The sequence below is a fragment of the Lithobates pipiens genome, unplaced genomic scaffold (genome assembly GCF_037356315.1).
Source record: "Lithobates pipiens isolate NorthernLeopardFrog02 unplaced genomic scaffold, aLitPip1_a1.2 Scaffold_8, whole genome shotgun sequence".
In the NCBI taxonomy this organism is placed as follows: Eukaryota; Metazoa; Chordata; class Amphibia; order Anura; family Ranidae; genus Lithobates; species Lithobates pipiens.
The window spans coordinates 546,356,398-546,371,910 of record NW_027507903.1 but is presented as its reverse complement, the minus strand read 5'-3'; the positions used below and the strand labels follow the sequence as shown (position 1 = coordinate 546,371,910).

Sequence of the window (15,513 nt, the reverse complement as noted above, 5' to 3'; positions counted from 1 at the left end):
GCAGGAATACCTAGGGGAAAGATCAGACATGGAGACCTTTCCAACCGAAAATCCACTGGGTTACTTGGTGTTGAGGATGGATCACTGGCCAGAGTTTGCACAATATGCAATCTAGCTACTGGCCTGTCCTGCATCCAGCGTTCTTTCTGAACATACATTCAGTGCTGTTGGAGGCTTTGTAACCGATCACAGAGTGCGCCTCTCCACAGTCTCAGTTGATCGGCTCACCTTCATAAAAATGAATCAGTCTTGGATCAGCAGCTAACAAGCACCTGATGCTGATGTAACCGATTCATTTTTCTATGAATGTGAGATCACTTGAAGACTGCCTATGCTGAGTGGCTATCCTGTTATGCTGATTGACTATCCTATTCCTCCTCAATGTTCATGTTAATAGCTTCTAAGAGCATATTTGTTTCAGGGCCCCTTTTTAACAAGGGCGCATAATTATAATTTTTGCTGTAATATTTCGTAGCAGGGCTCGTTATTGCGCTCAACTAGAGTATCCGGGAGGGGTTGCAGTGTTGTGGAACCACCGCCAGTGCCTAAGGCCCAATTTTTCAGCCCCTGTTTAACAGTGGCATGTAATTATAATTTTTGCTGTAATATTTTGCAGCATGGCTCGTTCCTGCGCTCAACTAGAGTATGTGTGAGGGGTTGCAGTGTTGTGGCACCACCACCAGTGCCTAAGGCCCAATTTTTCTGCCCCTGTTTAACAGGGGCGTGTAATTACAATTTTTGATCTAATATTTCACAGCAGGGCTCGTTCCTTCACCCACCAAGAGTAACTATGAGGGCTTACAGTGTTGTGGTACCACCACCACCACCAAAGGCCCAATTTTTTCTTCCCCTGTTGAACAGTGGCATGTAATTACAATTCTTGATATAATATTTCACAGCAGGGCCCATTCCTGCGCTCACCAAGAGTAACTGTGAGGGCTTACAGTGTTGTGGCACCACCAAAGGCCCCTTTTTTACTGCCAGTGTTTAACAGTGACATGTAATTACAATTCTTGATATAATATTTCACAGTAGGGCCTGTTCCTGCACCCACCAAGTGTAACTGTGAGGGCTTACAGTGTTGTGGCACCACCACCAGTCCACCACTACCAATGGCCCAATTTTTCTGCCCCTGTTTAACAGTGGCAAGTAATTACAATTCTTGATATAATATTTCATAGCATGGCCCATTCCTGCACCCACCAAGAGTAACTGTGAGGGCTTACAGTCTTGTGGCACCACCACCAAAGGCCCAAATTTTCTGTCCCTTTTTAACAGGGTCATGTAATTACAATTCTTGATATAATATTTCACAGCAGGGCCCATTCCAGTGCCCACCGAGAGTGAGGGCTTACAGTGTTCTGGTACCACCAACACCTAAGGCCCAAGGCCTTAATGCCCAAATGCCCACCTAAGGCATTTCCCTGTAACAAGTATCTCCGTTCCCAGTCGATGCTTGTTACAGGGAAACGCGTTGGTTGGACAGAATCTTGTGACGTCATCATGCACCAGCTAGCAGGCTGAAAACCTGTGGCTGTGTCTTCAAAAACTTAACCACATCATTTCTGGACACTTTCTCACCCTTCCTTCCCAGACCAATTTTCAGCTTTCAGGGCTCTCGCACTTTCAATAAGAATTGTGCGGTCATGCAATGCTGTACTTAAATGAATTTTTTTTTCATTTTGTTCGCACAAATAGAGCTTTCTTTTGGTGGTATTTATTCACGACTCCGGTTTTTCATTTTTTGCCTTATAAGCGAAAAAAGAGCGGAACTTTGGAAAAAAAAACTATATTTTCTTTATTCTATTTTAAAAGAAATCCAATAAAATCGAATTTTGTCATAAATTTAAGGCAAAATGTATTCTGCTACATGTTTGTGGTAAAAAAAATCCCATTAAGTGAATAATAATTGGTTTGTGTGATCACAGACAGATGTACGCAAATGATCATGTACAGATGTGTGCAGGTGATCACGGACATGATCACGTACATATGTGTGCAAATGATCACTGGGACATGTGATTTTACTGTTATATATGTGGGGGACATGTGTTTTGGGGACGAGTGTTTATTTTGTGTGTTTTTACATTGTGTAGTGACACTAGCTGTAAAAAACAGCTCATACTCACTGCTCACCAGCCGGCTGCAGAGATCCGCTCTCCACAGCGACAACTTCCGTGTGAGGAGAGGAGAGCCGATCGCCTAGCAACCGGCTGTTTGGTTACATCCAATCATGGGCGTCATGTGATCAGGAGGGCCAATCACAGAGCCCTTCTGCCAATCTAAGATGCGCCGTGTCCGGGTGACACGAGCGCATTGGGATAGCGCCGCTGCGCGGGAACGCGCACGCGTGATCCCGCTCCTTCTGAGGGACGTTCCTGACCGGCCGTACATATGCAGTGGCCGGGTGGGAAGTGGTTAAGAAATAATTTTATGAAATAAACTACCATTATTTACTGCACCATGAAGTCCTTTTTCTTCTAAATCTTTTATACCTACTGGATGAGCATCGGGCAGAGTGACTGGAAGATGGTAAATTTATTTAAACGTCTTGTTGTCCTTGATGGAGGAGAGTGTCTAGTGTTTGGAGCTTACCAGATGGAACATCACAGCTGATTACTGTGCATATCAGGCGAGCGTGATCCCTATAACTTGGGGTCCATTGTGTCCGGTAAGAGGCCATCTGGCTTTTAGCTTACTTCTCTGCTTGGATATAAAGTACTGACAAGTTTCTATTGCAGATTTCTAGGTACTGCACCAGAAGTTGCCTTCGTTGTTACCTATTTTCTTCATGTAGTTTGGAACTTTTGTAACAAAATAATCAGACGTTGCTATCATGAGTGTGAATCTGCGCATTTGACCATCTGAGATATCAGAGGTCCATCAGAGCTGGTAAGAATTTATTCCTACTAGTGGAAGGAGGGTTACATACAAGCAATACAGCTGTCTTCCCACGTGGTGTCTCCTTTCTACAGGCTCTCCTGCTGTCATATTTGACCAATCCGTGTGGACTTTTTGGTATATATTTTTTATTTTTTTATAATTTTACATTTTGCGCTGCACCTTTTGTATTATTTAGTGTGTTATTAAGGTGTTTGTTTATTGTCCTTTTTGGTGTTCAGCTTGCAAATATTTGTTTGATATATGTGAGCGCTGATTGTCTTTTTCTTGATTTAAATAGTTGCTATCATTTGTCACCTTTTTTTTTTTTTTATTGTGTTTTTTTGTGACTTTTTAACACATTAATAATTGATTCAAATGGATTAATTCACTCATGTTATGTGTTTTTGGATTATTTAATAGTGTGTTTTGGTTTGTGCAATCTTCTTTTTTCTATCTAATAAAGCTACAACCAATTTTATTTTTCATTGTCTTTGTTTTAAAAAAAAAAAAAAAAATATATGTATATATATATATATATATATATATATATATATATACACAGTGCATATATATATATATATATATATATATATCTATATATATATGTGTATATATATATATATATATATATATATGTGTGTAATTATTATTTTGGGGGGGGGGGGGGGGGGTTGGGGAGGTTGAAGAGAAACGTGTGCAAAAAATAAGTTGCCCCAATGGTCAGGTGGATAATCCAATTTCCATTGTGTTCTGTACAGATCGAGACTAGAGATCTGTGGTGTGCTGTATAGATCCCTCCCAGACATCGCTAGGATCAGAGTGCTATCTGTATGATTAGAGTGCTATCTCAGCAGCCCAGACTCCGTCCTCCTCCTCCTCCTCCTCCTCTCTGTCTGGCGTTGCCCGGACTCAGCTGTCACTTTCGTGCAGCCCCGCCTCCCCCACCATCCCGGCGGAGTGAAGTCCTCTGCTCAGTCCGCCGCTCTCACCAGTTGCTCGCTCGCAGCCTGACATGGCACAGCGCTCCGACTCCTCCACGGGGCTGCAGAGAGCTCTGCTGGCCCCTGTGTGTGGCCCCCTCCAAGACTGAGAGCGGGAGCAGCTGTAAGGAGCCACCATGTCTCTGTGCCTGGAGGACAGTGTGAATGAGACTGCCCTGAGCAACCGCAACAGCAACTACGAGCTGACTCCGACCCAGAAGTGGCTGATGGGGTCAGCCTTGACCTTGATGATCCTGCTCATTGTGGTTGGGAACTCCTTGGTAATCATAGCCATAGCCAAGACTCCCAGGCTGCAAACCATGACCAACGTCTTCATCACCTCTTTGGCTTGCGCTGACCTCATTATGGGCATTTTAGTGGTGCCCCCAGGTGCCACCCTCCTAGTCACTGGCAACTGGCTCTACGGCATTGTGGTGTGTGAACTGTGGACCTCCGTGGACGTCCTGTGCGTGACAGCCAGCATAGAGACCTTGTGTGTGATAGCTGTGGACAGATACATCGCCATTACCTCGCCCTTGAAGTACGAGATGCTGGTGACCAAAGTCAGAGCCAGGTTGGTCGTTTGTTTCGTGTGGGCCATTTCCGCCTTGATATCGTTCTTGCCCATTATGATGCACTGGTGGAGGGATAACAAAAACATCATAGCCACGACTTGCTACAAAGACCCCAAATGCTGCGACTTTGTTACCAACATGCCTTATGCCATTGTATCTTCCACCATGTCCTTTTACGTCCCCTTGGTCATCATGATTTTCGTGTACGCCAGGGTCTTCATAGTGGCCAGTCGGCAGGTCAACTTGATAGAAAAGGACAAAGTGAGGTTCAACGGGACCCCCGTTCCCTCCACCAAAAATAAAAGGACTTCGAAAAGGAGGCCCTCGGGGTTGTTGGCCATCAAAGAACACAAAGCTCTAAAGACTTTGGGCTTCATCATGGGGATCTTTACCCTTTGCTGGTTGCCCTTCTTCGTGGCCAACATCATCAAGGTGTTTTGCACTTTGTTAATAAACGACAGCGTCTTCTTGTTTTTGAACTGGTTGGGTTACATTAACTCAGGGCTTAACCCCATCATCTACTGCAGGAGCCCGGATTTCAGGAAGGCGTTTACAAAGCTGCTTTGCTGCAATAGGGCGATGGACCGCAAACTGCATGCGCTATCCAAGGACGCTAAACGAAATCAGTACGCCTCAAGCAATCAGCTGGACTGCGATGGCCTCAAACACCTCGGCGACGCCGAAATGGGCAACGGCAGCCTGAGTAGCAGTAGCCGGTGTAGTAGCCGGACTGAGGAGACCAGTCTGAAAAACAGCAACGGACATCCCCACCAACCTGGTCAATCCAACGTGTAAGCCACTGAACGGAGCCTTCATTCCGCCGAGCCCTTTGCCGTACGGCATTTGTGGCCTTAGGGATTACCTTTTTTTATTTTTAGTTTTTTTCTGCTTTAATATGCACAAGGGAAAAAAAAAAAATCTCGACAAAGGAGTACTTACTACTTGTTTCGTGAGTCCTAAATGTTAAGTCTAAGGATTCACTGTGATCAAATTGACACTACAGTATAGAAGAGCTGTTTTAAGTGTTTACTTGATACTCCTCCTGGGTTAATCTAACAATACCTTCTCTTTATAGGCTATATATGTATTTTATACCGTATTTGTCTGACTACTACTATACCATGGTGAACATGTATGTAATATTAGCAGGGTTTTTCTAGGAAATTAAAATTTTTCTCAATGGAAATCATTCTAATTTTCTAGAAAATTTTACTCTGGCCATACACGGGGTGATCTTGCCGCTCTTATGACCAAGCGTTTTTTACGCCAATCTTGATGTTGATGAATAGTGAGTCATTCATAATAAGTGTTGACTGTACCTAGTATAGGATGAAGAAATCTGACCTGCTAGAAAATGTATGACTTGGCTTTGCAGGTCATTTAACATGCTGTCAAGTTTGGACAGTTGTGTTTTGGATAGCTATAAAAAACAAAAAGCAAAAATTTCCTTCTTAAGAAAAAAAAAAAAGTTACAACTAATTCAAGTTGAAACGTTAAAAGCAATCCTGTTATTTACAAAGCAAGACCACCGTGTTGTAGAGCAGGCTAAAGCGATTTACAAAAAATCTTACTTTTATAAGGAACGTGTATTAAAACGAAAGCTGCCCTTGTTTTTTTTAAAAACATTTTTTAAAACATTTAAAAACTTCACTACTGTTGATCAGAAGACGTACAGGACATGACTTCACTGGCTACATGCTTGCGTCAGACCTGTGACTTGCTATTTAAGCTAGAAGCAGAACAACAGCTCTGGAGCCTGCGTGTATAGCCTGGGTTCACACTAGTGCTGCTGCCTAATTATGCATTTTCAGTGCTTTTCTATGGGTTTTTATGTGGGTTTTTTTAATGCATTTATTTGTAGGTGGTTGTTAATCACAAAATAATGCCCAAAAGCACATACATGCATTTTTCCCATTGAAGTCTACGGGGGCAAAAGGGCACGACGTAGCATTAAAAAAAGCACCTGCACCTTTTCACAAACTTCATTGCACTGTATTGCATTGATGTGAACAGGCACCATAGAGAATAATGTGATTTCCATTGTTGTGCCCTGCAAATCGCACTAGTGTGAACGGGGGAAGTCAACCTTAATATTTCAGCCCCTTTAAAGCATCACTAAACCTAAAAGTAAACTTTTATTATATTCCACCTTACCAATTCTTAGATTGGATAGCTGCTTTCGTTTTCTTTTTTTAACCTTTCTTTCTTTTAGTTTCACTTGGTGATCCTGCCAGTGAGGCTCCATGCACACTAGCTTTAAAAAAAGGCACCAATCAGCAGCTTTATTTTTTTTTTTTTTCTGCTTCTAGAAGTAAATTGTTATCCTATGTGTCCTTGCACACTATTTTAGTCTAGAGCCATTTTTGAAGCTTCAGTCTCTAGGATCAGACAAAAAACATTTTTTTTGGGAGCGATTTGCCAGCATAAACAAAAAACGGAATTCTACTAACTGATGCTAAAACACTGCTAAAAGTTAACACAAAAATGCCATTATGATAGTTTTTCATCCAGTGTTTATCTGGCATTTCTTTTAGCTTTTAGTGTACATGGAGCTTAGGGCTCGTGCACACTGCAGCTCAAAAAAAATAAATAAAAAAATAAAAAGCTGCTTTTACAGGCATTTGCACTTTTATTTCAGCTTGAAGCTTGTGCTTTTTTGTGCTCTTGTGCATGTTTTTTTATTGAGCTTCTTCAAGCTCCTTTGAGCTTTTTTGAGCATAAGCGTTTTTTTTTATGTATTTTATTTATTTTTCACAAAGGGCTCATGCACACTGCAGCTCCAAGGAGCTCAAAGGAGCAGCTCCTACAGGCTTTTTAGCTCTTATTTTTTGTACCTAGAAACTCCCCTCCATGTTAGCCAATGTGCCCATGCAGACTATGGCTTTTTCAGGCGTTTTCACGCATATGTTCCTACAGGCAGAAAAAAATAAATCCTCACCAAACTTGCGTATTTGATAGGAGCTAATGCCACAAAGAGAGCAAAAAAAGCTCAAAGAAGCTCGAAAACGTGCAAAAGCATTTGTTCCAGCTTTTTGGTTTTGTTTATACAGTGGTTAAGAAAATACTATCTATGAGGGTTTTGGTTGAAACAAACTATTCACCACTGACACTTATCACTTACCTTTATCCCAAAAGGATAGTCACCCCCACAACTAATGATTGGTAAGCTGCAATATATATCATTTTTGGTTTTAATACCACTTTAGGTGCTTTTTTTTGTGCATTTCCTCCTTTCTCGACTTAGGCGAGAATGATATTATGCATGTGTGTGCAGATTTGATTGCAGCTTACCAATTCTTAGATGTGTTGGCTGCATTCGTTTTTCTTTTATAGGCTTTCTTTCATTTATTTTCACCTGGTGATCCTGCCAGAAAGTCTGTGTTTTTTTTTAACAGAACAAGCTGTCCTGGATATGTAGCACTTAGAGGGTTGAGACAACCCATTTACCACGGACAGGGCTGCTTACATTTATCAGCGTTTATTTATTTATGTAAAACCTTTATCCCAAAAGAAACAGAACTCTAAGGCCTCTTGCACAATGCAGCTTGAAAATGCTTAGTACATCTTATTTTACTAAAATACAGCCCAATAATTGTAATGTACCTATGCACACAGGCGTGTAAACAAGCTCCGTGCATTCCTCAGTAAAAAAAAGAAAAATCATAATTTTTGGTCAGTAATTTATGCCTCATGCACGCATTCGCACACGTTTGCGTAAATGCACACAGATTTGTTCATTAGCATTGTCAATCCAAGAACAAACTTCAGCGTAAGCGCAAAATTGCGCAAACGCAAATGTGATAAAAAAAAAGTCTAAAAAAGTAGATGCTCAAACAGGAGTATTGTGTGCAAGAAGTTACTGTGAGTGTTGGCTGAAGTTTAGCTTCCATTTGTTAGTGTATCTAAATCTTCTAGTACACTCAATGCTCCATTCACAGCAATGTGTTTTTTTCCCTGCTTTTTGCAGAAACGCAGCACATTATTTTTTAACAAGGGTTCCTATGGAACACGTTCACGTCAATGCATTTTTGTTCCTCTGCCTTTTTTGGAAAGGGTCTGTGACTTTTTTAAACACAAAACAGTCAGTGCTTTTTTGGTTCAATAGACTTCAAAGGAGAAGCTGCAGAAAAGCATGTTGTGCGTCTTAACCCCAATTTTTCCACAATTTGCGTTTTTTAAATCTGCCTACAACAAATTTCTCCCCAAAAAAGCATAAAAAAACGCAAATTGCAGCAAAGTTGCAAAAATGCAAAAAGCACTGCAGAAACACTCAAAAAGCAATATGCATAGGTGTGAATGGAGCCCAAAACTCTGAGGCTGGGTTCACATTTATGCAAATCTGATGTGGCTTTCCCCACATGCAATTTGCATGGCAGGAGAGTGTGACCGACTCTCAATGGAGAGCACAACAGCAGGGGTCCTGTGCCTCTTTGACTCCATTTCAGGTCCAAATTCAGGCAAAAATTCAGACCTAATTCAGATTTGAAACGGAGAGCAGGGACGCACCAGACCCCCTGCTGTGCCCTGCGCTGCACATAGTGTGAACCCAACCTGACACACTGACAATGCTGCTGTCCAAATGAGCCCCATGTGCTCCTTCATCCAGAGTGGGGGCACTCTAATACAAGAGATGTATTACTGGGCAGATCACTAGGTGAAAGCAGAAGGAAAAAGTCTAACAAATGAAAACTAAGGCAGTCGGCACTTCTAAAGATTGATAAGCTGCAATATGTTACATTTTTGGTTTAAATTCAGCCCTCCAATTAGCCGCTGGCTTGTGCCCAGCACCTTGCGGATATTTATTCGTCATGGCAGCACCTTTAGAGACTTTATTTTTAGAGACACGTTTAGAGAATTTATTTTACATTGCAACATTAAGCTGGGCAGCCTGGGCTTTATTCGGGTAGTGAACGCTTGCAGATCCCATTGTGCTTTGCGACAGGTTCTCTTTAAACTGTTTGGTTTAACAAATACTGGATGTGCAATCAGGTCCAATGATTCCCCCGTGTATGGCGAGTATTTCCGTATGCACTTTCTAAGGATGCTAATATTGGAATACACAGCAGTATTTTCAGGTAGATCGGATATGTTTCGTTCGCTTAAGGTCATGCGTTGAGTGATTTGTAAGTCATAAATCTGGTGCTGTTTTCCCCCTGTCCCCTTTTTCTGGGACCTGCCCCATAGGGAGACACTGTTTTGTGTCAAGCCGTCTAGCCAGTTTATTTTTAATGAAGCGTCCAGTCATTATGCACTGGTATGTTATTAGTTAAAGCAAGCCCTGGATTGCTGCATCCTTGCCTTGGATCTAGGGAATCCTCGCAAAGTGAATGAAGCCGCTTGTTTGGAAGGCAGCCGAGTAAAACAGCACCAGATGAGCATGAATTCCACTGGGACTGGTTTATAAAGGCTGGAGGGGGTGAAGAATGGGGGTGGTGCCTGCAGGCACCAATCAGGGGCCAGCTGTCTGTGTCTAATTCAAAGAAGAAAGATGACTGCTGGAACTGGATTGGTTTATGCCGTCAACACCATCACTTTCCTGCAGCCTTTATAAATCCTTCCCCTCTGCATTTTGCACACATTTTGCTTGAATAAGCCATGAATGACAGCATTACATGTATGTGATCTTATATGAAGTGTACCTGTCCCCTGTACAAACATTGACCATAGATGTACAAACATTCACCATACATCTCAAAAACTGACCACAGATGTTGCAATCAAATTGTACAATCTCCTTAAATTTATTAAAACGTGAACATTTGGGGGTCTACTTAAACAAGCCTATTACTTTGGGGATATTTATGAAAAAAAAAAATGCATGGCTGTTCCTCTCTTTAAACTACCGTACTTGTAAATTTGTTCTGTGTGAATAGGGCAAAATCGAATGTTCTCAAGCTATATTCGCTGCAGATTGAATGTTATCTTTAAAAAAAAAAAAATGGGGAAAATACTGCATTATGGCCCCTAGAGGGTGCTGAGGAGCATACTTAGTTCCTATGATACTCAGCTCCCTCTAGTGGCCATAATGCAGTGTTTTCCCCTTTTCATTTAAAAAAAAAACCTGTTGTTTGAAAGGGAAATGTATTGCATTATGACCACTAGATGGAGCTGAAGAGCATACATATTTCCTATGATACTCAGCTCCCTCTAGTTACCATAATGTAGTGTTTTCCCCCTTTCATTTAAGATAAAAACATTTTATTTCAATACATTTTTATTGAAGATTTAAAACAGAACAACCTGCAAGGTGGTAGAGGTACAGAAATACAGAATAACAGGAGAGGTAGCCTCACAGGGCGTCAAGGGGCAAGGACACACATACAGTTAGGATGCAGCAGTTTACATGAAAATACACAAAAAATATTATAAAATAAAGGCAATTCAAATAAAACAGTTTGAAAGGGGCAAGTATAGCATTATGACCACTAGATGGTGCTGAGGAGCATGCTTAGTTACTATAATACTCAACTCCATCTAGTGGCCATAATGCAGTGTTTTCCCCCTTTCATTTAAAATAAAACATTTTATTTCAATACATTTTTATTGAAGATTTAGAACGGAACGATCTGCAACTGCAAATGATATAGGTACAGAAATACAGAAAAACATGAGAGGTAGCCTCGCAGGGCGTCAAAGGGCATAGACACACATACAGTAGGGATGTAGCAGTTTACATGAAAATACACACTCGTAGGCAAAATATTATAAAATAAAGGAGGTTAAAATAAAACATTTTGAAAGGGGAAAGTATTGCATTATGACCACTAGATGGAGCTGAGGAGCATACTTATTTTCTGTGATACTCAGCTCCCTCTAGTGGCCACAATGCAGTGTTTTCCCGCTTCATTTAAAATAAAACATTTTGAAAGGGGCAAGTAAAGCATTATGACCACTAGAAGGTGCTGAGGAGTATACGTATTTCCTATGACACTCAATGCCATCTAATGGGCCATAGTGCAGTATTTTCCCTATTCACTGGGAAAAAGAACAGTCTAACATTTAATTTGAAGAGAATATAGCTTAAGAATATTTGATTTTGCCTCATTTGCACAGAACATTTTTGCATGCAGTTTCGATGGATGAACAACTCTGTACATTTTTTTTTTTTAATATAAATACGTCACTTTGTATACAGTCAGGCCTTTGAACTGCAGATCTAAGGGGGATTTCTAATCTTAGCGTGTATTGCCAGCCCCAAAAAAAAAAAAAGCACTCACTCATGAAGCAGCTTTAAAGACTCTGTGCCACAGTGATGCTGGTATTTCCTGGTGAACTTCTAAAATTATTTTTTGAGTAATCATCAAAAGTCTGTTAAAGCAAATCTGATATTTTCAGGAGGGGGGGTTGGATCACCGAGTGGCTTTCTCTTATTTTTGGAATTTAAAGTGGTTGTAAAGCCTTATATATACCCAGTGAAGTGACTATCCTCAGGTGATACACAGAGATGAAACTTATCCTCCTACATAAGTTGGGGAAATTGGCTGGTATGTAGGTGCCAGAGCAGTAAGTTGGACTATCCCGGTAAAATAAATGATAATTAAAATTGTATAAAGATTAATAAAGATGAAAAAAACACACAGTTATACAAATGACACTACATTAAAACAATATATAGTGTACACCACAATTGATGAACTACTGGCGGGTTCCCCCGAAGAGTTTCAAATAAAAAGAAGTGTACATAGTTTCCTCAACTAGTTTCGTGGAAAAAAAGCTTCATCAGGAGGATAATCTATAAGACAAATAGTACATTTAAGTAAACCATAAGTAGAACAGAGCACAGAATTATATATATATATATATATATATATATATATATATATATATATATATATATATATCTCACAACTTTAGTACAAAATGAAAAATAAGGAGATCAGCTCACCCCCACCACAGGGACAGATCGCAGACCAGAGAGCCCATTAATTCCCCCGATGGCGGACACGGGGGATGGGTTAAACCTTGCATTGGGGGAAAATAGCATGGGTGCTTTTGTGGTGGATCAAAGAATGTTTTTGGCCCCATGGACTTCAATGTCAGTGCATGAAAAATGAATGTAGGAAAACGCACACGGAACCATACAAAGAAAATCCAGATTCAAAGGTGTGTGCCTAGCCTGACGGAGTCTCGGTACTCTTGCAGGAAAGAGAAGTAAAAGTGGATATGACCCAATTCATGAAATCTGAGCTGGGCACATATATCTGTGGTGTTTACTTATCTCTCTTCAAAGCCCTAAGTTCTGTGTCTTTCTGCTGCTTCGTTCCTCTGTTAGCTCTGTGTATCATCTGAGGCTGTTCACTTCACAGGGTATATGTGAGGGTTTTCATCCACTTTAAGACTAGGTTTACCTTAGCTTCAAAATAAGCGTTTTATTGATGTTTTTGCATTGCTTTGCGTTGCATCACGACAAAATTTATCAGACCTAGTCTTCAGCCTCGTTCACAAATGCTTTGGTCTCTGACGAGTGATCCGCATTCAAATCGCTTTTCAAAGAAAATTTGACAGGCAGAGAGAAGGCAGTGAGGTTGATTTACTAAAGGCAAATAGACAAAGTGCAGTTGCTCCAGAGTTTGATCATCCAAACGCGTGCAAGCAAAAATGCATTTTTTTTATTTCCCTTGCCCGTGATTGGGTATTCTTTCCAAAGTGAAGATTTACCTCATTTACTAAGCTCTGGAGCAACTTTGCAAAGTGCACAGTCTATTTGCCTTTAGTAAATCAACCCCATTGTATCACCTCCTCACTCCTTGGACCCCCTCCACTAACGAGCTGCAACCACCTGCATTGCACGTGGTTGCAAGGCGCTTGCAGAGCAGCTCCATTTACTTGAATGGGATAAGAATGGTGGACAGTAATACTTACCAAAGGTGAAGGGGTGTAATTCCTGCTGCAATAGAAAGCCATCACAGAGGGTTTATAAATCATTATTTAGCATGACTAAATGCGTCAAAGACGCATCTTAATGTGATAGGCGCATTAATGGCTGACCATTATCTAAAATTCTAAAATGGTAAAGCACTAAATCTAAATGAGCCTTTAATGATTTAACGCTTCAGTACCTCCAAAATCTGCAATATCGCCCCTGACAATACTGCCCCCTGTTGAGTGCAAGTGACAGGTGCACTTTCCATTTTATTCAGGTCAATCTGATGGGGTTTTCGCCCAGCATGTGATGTATGTATATAGCTTTGTATGTATTGGATCTTCATGGTAAGCAGCAGGCTCACAATTCAGTGGCATTTTTATCTCCATTATAGGGAATTTCAGCGAGTAAAGTGCAATGATTGTCGCCCACAGAGCGTCCTGGACATGCTTACACAAACACGCACATACGTGTACAGCATTGCAAAGTGTCATTCATGTATAAATTGTATAAAAAAAAGAAAGAATGTATAGAAATTAAATATCTAAATTATGTATATACAGTATTAATGGAGTAAATATCTAACAGAACTATTTTTATATATGTAATTAAAGGTGTACAATGGCACAGTGAAACGGTGTGTAACGCGTGGAATGCGCGAGAAGATTGTAAAGGTGTATCTAATGATATGAGAGTGTGGAAGGGTGGGGGTGGGATTCTACCTGATTGAAGGTGACGGGTGGTGGGACTCGTTCTTCCTCTTCTCCAGGGAAGGTGAGGGCGACACTGCTAATTAAATCTCTGCTGCTGGGAAGCACTGACAGTTATCCTGTTAGCATCACATTGGGGGGGATTTACTAAAACTGGAGCATTTAGAATCTGGTGCAACTGTGCATAGTAACCAATCAGCTTCTAACTTCAGTTTGTTCAAATAAAGTAAACGATCACTTGTAAAAAAAAACGTATTCAGTTTAAAAAAGAAATGAAAGGCAAAACATTTGTGTATAGATGTAAAAAAAAAAAAAAAAAAAAAAAAAAAAGATAAATACCTTTTCTTCCCTTTTTTTAAGTGATCACATTCCCTCTGTTCTCAGCTGCATACAAGCTGGGGGAGGAGAAGCAGCAGTACACTGAGCATCCCAGTGAACGGCTGTACAGAGGGGGTGTGTCAGGACAAGTCTGATCATTGGAGGAGAGCATACTGAGTTCCCAGCACAGCTAGAGAACTGACCCCGTGTTCTGTGTTCTCCTGCCTAGTGTGGTCAGTTTTTAATAGGAAAGCAGAAGGACTGGCAGGAACATCAGGGATTTCACACAAGGGAAGCAATACAAAGGGAACAGGATACTTTCTCATACAAGTACACGGTAGAGCAGCCACATATCAGGACTATGAAGAGCTGAGGTAACAAACACTTTAGGCTTTGACAATAAAGCCTGGAAGCTGATTGGTTTCTTTGCAGAGCTGCTCCAGATTTTGCTCTGATTTTCATATGCCATAGTGAGTTGGATGCTGAAAAATGAGTAAATTATAACTAAAGTAATTTGTGTTTCATGTTGGATAGAGTGGGGGAGGGTTGTAATCCCTATCATTGTCCTATTGGAGAGATTTCCCTTCACTTCCTGTCTCATATCCAAAACAGGAAGTGATAGGAAATCCCTGCAAAATGAGGGAATCCCAGAACTAGTGTCCTCGTTGGAGGATGCCCCCTTTATTCATGTTCTGGTGAAAACCCAAAATTTGGGATCATCTTTCACTTTCACTTAAAATGATAAGAGTAAACAGGAGAAGAGAGGGGAATGTCCCTAAGGGGGACAGAAAAAAAATATTTGATTTTAATTTTAAAAATTAGAATTGGATTCTCTGGATATCAATGAGATGGAATTAGCTGTGTAGCCCTGGGCTTAGGACCCAATTACACCTTTGTGTTTTAGGGCCCATTAACACTATGGGGTTGATTAATGCTGGATTCACACCTATGCATTTTAGTGCTTTTTTGCATTTTGGACTACATAACGTGTTCCATAGGAAACCATGGTAAATGGACTGCAGTGCAAATCTGAAAAATGCAAAAAGCACTAAAAATGCATAGATGTGAATCCAGCCTTACTGAAGGCAAATAGGCTGTGCACTTTGCAAACTGCAGTTGCTCCAGAGCTTAGTACCCCAAAAAAATACCCAATCACATGCAAGGAACAACAATCAAACAAAAAA

The 15,513-nt window shown here is 40.8% G+C and overlaps 1 protein-coding gene across 1 annotated transcript; it reads left to right on the top strand.

Annotated features, from left to right (window-relative positions):
- Positions 1 to 3,858: 3,858 nt before the first annotated feature.
- Positions 3,859 to 13,936, top strand: LOC143960844 (beta-4C adrenergic receptor-like). The gene has a single exon (XM_077469786.1). It carries the CDS (start codon positions 4,001 to 4,003, stop codon positions 5,231 to 5,233), a length of 1,233 nt encoding a protein of 410 aa, XP_077325912.1. The 5' UTR covers positions 3,859 to 4,000; the 3' UTR covers positions 5,234 to 13,936.
- Positions 13,937 to 15,513: the final 1,577 nt, after the last annotated feature.

Coding starts and splice junctions, on each gene's coding strand:
- LOC143960844 (XM_077469786.1), top strand. CDS start 4,001: ATGTCTCTGTGCCTGGAGGACAGTGTGAATGAGACTGCCCTGAGCAAC.